At 48.0% G+C, this 6,275-nt stretch overlaps 1 protein-coding gene across 2 annotated transcripts; it reads left to right on the top strand.

The window, feature by feature from the left end:
- Nucleotides 1–2,067: 2,067 nt before the first annotated feature.
- On the top strand, nt 2,068–5,774 carry LOC100279914 (uncharacterized). 2 transcript variants are annotated; one of them, XM_008653133.2, is made up of 9 exons: nt 2,068–2,529; nt 2,652–2,734; nt 3,019–3,027; nt 3,218–3,306; nt 3,576–3,649; nt 3,813–3,863; nt 4,020–4,096; nt 4,884–5,475; nt 5,571–5,774. In XM_008653133.2, exons 1-9 carry the CDS (start codon nt 2,354–2,356, stop codon nt 5,668–5,670), a joined length of 1,251 nt encoding a protein of 416 aa, XP_008651355.1. In that variant the 5' UTR covers nt 2,068–2,353; the 3' UTR covers nt 5,671–5,774.
- Nucleotides 5,775–6,275: the final 501 nt, after the last annotated feature.

The raw sequence follows: 6,275 nt of genomic DNA on the forward strand, positions 1-6,275 counted from the left end.
AGCAGTCTTACGTGGTCGCATGCGCCGCTGTGTACGACAAGCTCCCGCGAAGCCGCCGCTTGGACGCGGTCCAGAGCAGCTACACCGCGCTGTCCATCGTTAAGCAGGGGGGCCTCATGGTTGTCGCCAACGTCGACGACTCTCGGGTTGTTCTGGACACCGCATCCGACGACGACGCCATCACGCCGTCCAGCTCATCGTCCACCTGAAGCCCAACCTGCCACGTAAGTCGCTACTGACCGGACATGAATTCTTGTGTGCTGGGACGATGGACGTTGCTGACGTTGTGTGAGTGTCCTCGAACATGATGTATGTAGTGGAATAGCGCATTTGGTGGTGCAACGGCCAGGGGTACTACCTCGCTGATGAGCCCGGGGTGCACTTCGTTTGGCAGCCCAACCAAGAGTCATCGGTACTCGTCATGTCGCGTGCGTTCGACGACTACTATATCGAGGATTGTAGCGTCATCTTGGCGCCGAAGGTGACACAGAGGAGGATCGACAACAGTGACCAGTTCGTCATCCTCGCCACCGTCAGGGTAGCTTTTGTGCTGGTCTGCCTTTAATTCTCTTCGCAAACACATACAGACTTACCTTTTTGTTTAAGCAAGAGCATATGGTGGTGCGTGTCTGATGACTAACGATGTACGAGGGAATTTTTCCGGCATGTGTGGAACGTGCTCGTGCTCTCCAATGATGAGACCATACAAATCATGGCATATATCGAAGTCTGCATGATACTGATGGTTGCAATGTAGTGGTGAAATAACTAGATTAAAATAACAAAATTTATGTATGGCTAGAATCACAAATTGATTATGAACCATTTTCTCATAACAATATAACACAGATTTTGTATATAAGTTATCATAGTATACTGGTATTATATATTCCCGTTGCAACGCACGGGCATCCAGCTAGTTCTTCCTATAATCCTCAAAAAGGGCAACAGTGTATAGCTTCACGGGAGAACAGAAGTTGTGCGGAGTCGTGTCGAGCATATTCATTGTTCTTCAAAAAAAATCTCTAAAATTAATTTGGAACGTTAGTAATAAAAAGTTATGCTCCAACCGTTCGTTAAATAAGGTTCCTAAACGTACCAACTTTTTAAATATCTATATGTAGTACTCAAAATTAGAGAGTTGTTTCGCGCTTTCAATAAACTATTCCGCTCATCAATCACATCGTGAAATCACTTATCTGCTATCGAGTTTGCACCCGTGTACAGCGATGCACTTTAAATGATTTAAGCTACGAAAATAATAAGTTTACCATCGAGTTAACATAATTTAAAAATATTTAACAGTATAAAAATTAGAAACCGTTGGAAGCTAAGATTGTTTTTCTCAAAATTTATTTTTGCCAATTTAGAGTTTAGGACGTTTTTTAATAAACTCATGGAGATGCTCTTAGTGTGTGCAAAAATGACTCGTCCGACGGAAAAGAAAAGAGAAATATTTGACGACGAAAACCTTCTCTCTTAGAGCAAGTTTAATAATATAGCCAACCAGTAGTGATAAGAATCTTTTTAGTCTACCATATAGCCTATCCATATAGTTGTTATCTCTTCAATGTTAATGTAGAACCTCATTTATCTATATGTATTCTTATAAAGCTTTTTGGTTCTTATGACTAAGCTGGCCGTGAGTTTACAATCTGTTTCTCCACTCTCTTACCTTTACCTCTGCTTAAAACCTCTTATAACACTCAGCACACAAGCAACGAGAAAATGTTAATCGGATTAATCGGTATAGAGTCAGTTTGATAGCAAATTTTCATCCGATTTGCTGTCTTGCTGGCCGCAATTTCATTTGACTGAGCATACCTTAAAATGATTTCTAGGGTCATAGTCCTAAGCAGCAGAGAAAACCCGAAGCCCAGCGCAACAGCGCCTGTGGGCGCCGGCACGAGCGGGGGCGGCGGGACCCGGTACGAGGCCGTGGCCCGTGGCTGCTGCACGCCTGTGCCGTGGGGCGGGGCTTTGTTTGCGTTACGGGGGTGCCAGGCCAGCCCGCTCGGCGCTCGCTTCGCACGCAGCTCGCTAGGGGACAACAGGAGGCCGTTCTTCGCCGGCCAATGAGATGGAGCAGAGCAAAGAATTTCAGAGAGAGAGAGAGAGAGGAGAGAGAAAGGCCGGCCTGTCTCTCCCGTCTCTCTTCTTTCCTCCTCCTTTGCTCATTTGGCATTTGCCCTGCTCTCCAAACATCAACTAAATTTGGCCGCCCCATCACCAATCCCTTCCCAGTCTCTCCCTCCGCGTCGTCTTTAAAACGGCCACCTCCAAAGGCCCCCTGTAGTTGGCCACCCACCTCTCCCTCCTCCTTTCTTCTGTCGTCTCTCTCTCCGCACGCGCAATGGCGAGGCCTCGCAAGAACAGCGCCGCCGCCGCCAACAACAACAACAGCAACACCACCAACGCCGGCAACGCCGCCGTCGACCTCGCGGCGCGCGTCAAGCCGAAGCGCACGCGGAAGAGCGTGCCCCGGGAGTCCCCCTCGCAGCGCAGCTCCGTCTACCGCGGCGTCACACGGTTCGTATATAATTATATATAGCCATGGCCAGCCAGCAGTTATAGCTGCCCGAGTCGGTCACTGATCACTTGCTTCTCGTTCTCCGGCGAATTGAATCGTTGGCGTACGTACGTGCGCGCAGGCACCGGTGGACGGGGAGGTTCGAGGCTCACCTGTGGGACAAGAACAGCTGGAACGAGTCCCAGAACAAGAAGGGCAAGCAAGGTCAGTAGCTTAGCTAATCCTCTCCGATCCCTTCTCTAGCTCTGCTCGACGGGTTCCCGGCCAGAGGAGGATCACGATGCTCTCTGTCCGATCCTAGTCTGAGTCTCAACAAGGGCATAGTTAAAAAAGCTGACCCTTGTCAGTAAGAACCATAGTTAATTGCCCCCACGACTACTATTTGATTATACTGGTAGTAATATATAACTGATTGATTCAGAAGAGGATCGATGTTGCTGACCATCTTGTCGTTCTTGCTGCTCTTTTTTTGTTGTTGATGCATGCAGTTTACCTCGGTGAGTGAGGCTCTCGAGTCACGGTCTTGGCATGACACACATGAGGAGGAGGAGGAGGAGCTCCGCCCACACTCCCTCCCTCTCTCTCTCGGAAAAAGAAAAAAGAAAAACATTTTTTCAGCTCTGGTATGTATCCATCAATGGCGTAGCGTGTTGCTCACCATCGTCTCCCTCCATGGTCTCCATGCAGGCGCGTACGACGACGAGGACGCAGCGGCGCGCGCGTATGACTTGGCGGCATTGAAGTACTGGGGCCCCGACACCATCCTCAACTTCCCGGTACCGCCAGAATTCACTCACCCATCCACCCCCACCACACGGCCTGTTTCACTTTATTTCACCGATTCTCTGCCGTCTCATGTGATGGCACTTCCTTCCCTTCCTGCTGTTCTTTCTTCTTTTCTTTTTTTTTAAAAAAGACGACCATATCGTCAATTGGTGCAAAAACCTACGCGTGGTGTTTGTTTCTGCAGAGAGACCTAGAGTTGTTTTTTTTTACCCCTGCCTAGCTTATTACTTGGTTTGTAAATACTTGTGTTACGTTGCAGGCGTCTGCATATGAAGCAGAGTTGAAAGAAATGGAGGGGCAGTCCAGGGAAGAGTATATTGGGTCCTTAAGGAGGTATAGCTCTTGAATTTCATCACCCCAACAAAAATTTCAGTGGTGGTATTTTTTTTAGGAATTAAAAAGTGCTATAGTTGATTCAATGGAATTGTTTGAACAATAGCGAATCACACCCATGTGCTTAACCAAATAACCAGGGGTCCATGAAATTTATCCACAGGAAAAGCAGTGGGTTCTCCAGAGGTGTTTCCAAATACCGAGGTGTCGCAAGGTATCGCGTCTTATTTACTTTCAACATCTATTTTTCCTCTCTCCCTTGTGTAGTAATACAGCAGTAGATAGCATGGACTCTTTTATTTATTTATTTATTTATTTATTTATTTATTTATTTATTTATTTATTTATTACTGCATGTAAATCTTTCCAGGCATCACCACAACGGGAGATGGGAGGCGAGGATTGGTCGCGTCTTCGGAAACAAGTATCTCTACCTCGGGACTTACGGTAAATTCTGTTTCTTGTAAAAATAGTAGCAACCGTAATTTCTTTTTTTCTTCTTCCAGAAAACACAGCAAAGCTTACCGCAATCCATGATAGCCTTATTATATATAAAATATATATAGCAGGAGTATTTATTCCATTAGATTATGCTGCTGCCGTACGAGGGGTACGAGTGATAAAAAGTGCAAGTCGCTTGGGAATGGTCTACTCTAGATGAAAGCAGGAGGCCATTTGGGTCACTGGCAGCAACTTGAATTCCGGTTAGTTGGGGGAGTTGAATGGAGTGACCTCAGTGACAGTGAGGTCGAGCCGGCCATGGCCATGGCCAGGGCCACCAACTTCCAACGGTCCCCCACTGCGGTGCTGCTCTGCACTTGTCGGAGCCTACATCCGTTATCACACGGGGGGTTAGCCCAATTAATACTCGTATACGAGTAATAAAGAGGAGATGCTGCAGTACTGTACTCTCGTCCAGCTCTCCGGTAGAGGAAGGGTGGGTGGACACGACGGCGGTGTGCTTCAACTGTCGCAACACTGGAATGCGGTTGCACGGCGTCCAAAATCCTCCACACGCCGTGTTCCGGGCAGTCACTTTTGGATGGAACGAGGGGGAAAAATTAGCAATTTTACCTGCAGAATTTTCATATAAGATATATATACGTAGTTCCTATCGGGGAAAAAGAAAATCATTCCATGCAAAGAAAAATTCAAATTCCTGCGAAAGATGGCGTGTTTTTTTGGTGCTGATCAGCCTGTTGCGTTTGCGTGTGGACCGTGCTGTGCGCGCCAGGGACGCAGGAGGAGGCGGCGATGGCGTACGACATGGCGGCGATCGAGTACCGGGGCCTGAACGCCGTCACTAACTTCGACCTCAGCCGCTACATCAAGTGGCTCCGCCCGGGCGCCGGCGCCGCGCAGAACCCGCACCCGATGCTGGACGGCCTGGCGCAGCAGCTGCTGCTGTCGCCGGAGGGCACCATCGACGGCGCCGCGTTCCACCAGCAGCAGCACGACCACCGCCAGCAGGGCGCCGCCGAGCTCCCGCTGCCGCCCAGGGCGTCGCTGGGCCACACGCCCACCACGTCGGCGCTCGGCCTGCTGCTGCAGTCGTCCAAGTTCAAGGAGATGATCCAGCGGGCGTCGGCGGCCGAGAGCGGCACCACCACCGTCACCACCACGTCGTCGTCGTCGTCGCAGCCGCCCACGCCGACGCCGACGCCGTCGCCATCGCCACCTCCGACGCCGCCAGTGCAGCCGGCCAGGGACGCCTCGCCACAGTGCAGCTTCCCCGAGGACATACAGACCTTCTTCGGCTGCGAGGACGTCGCGGGCGTCGGCGCCGGCGTCGACGTGGACGCCCTCTTCTTCGGCGACCTCGCCGCGTACGCGTCGCCGGCGTTCCACTTCGAGATGGACTTGTAGCTCATCACACGCCATTACTCGTTAATCACTATCTGGGTTTTTTTTTTGTCGATAGGAGAATGGAGCTCTCTCGCCATTTGAGAACCAAGAAAATGGTGAGACACACAAAACAAGAGAGGCAGCAGAACAGACAGACGGCGCCTAGTCTGTTTTGAGAGATTTATTTACAGTGGTAACTAGTGACATTTACTGAACGGTTAAGATTGTATTATTCAAATTTTTTTCACATTGGTAACAAGGGATTGTTTCATTTGTTTCATTCCTCAGTTCTGATAAAAGAAAAGAAGCAACCAATCAATATATAGTATATTGTACATATATGAGAATTTCTTTTTTTCACGAAACTAATTAAGAGGTACCGTTTCAATTCACAGGTGTTCTAAGAATCTAGACAGGAAAAACATCGGAATCCTGCAATCTCATTAAAACACTTTAGGATTTTAGAGGATTCTAACACACATCATAAAATTCTAGAGGATTCTAATATATATACATATAGAATAAAAAACATCACAGATTATTTTATCCCAAATCCAAATTTTAAAATCTATATCATTGTATAATTTATCAGTTTAAACTTTGCAAAATCCACCCAACCAAATCAGTCACACACCCATAACCTCCACAAAATCCACCAAATAAATTACACTTAAACTTAACACACCATAAAAACCAAGGGTCAGATCATTGAATAACCTCCTCTGCTTTACTTACTCAAATCTAATCTATGAATACTATTATTTGGATTATCCCTCATCCC

The sequence above is a fragment of the Zea mays genome, chromosome 7, assembly GCF_902167145.1.
Source record: "Zea mays cultivar B73 chromosome 7, Zm-B73-REFERENCE-NAM-5.0, whole genome shotgun sequence".
Taxonomy (NCBI): Eukaryota; Viridiplantae; Streptophyta; class Magnoliopsida; order Poales; family Poaceae; genus Zea; species Zea mays.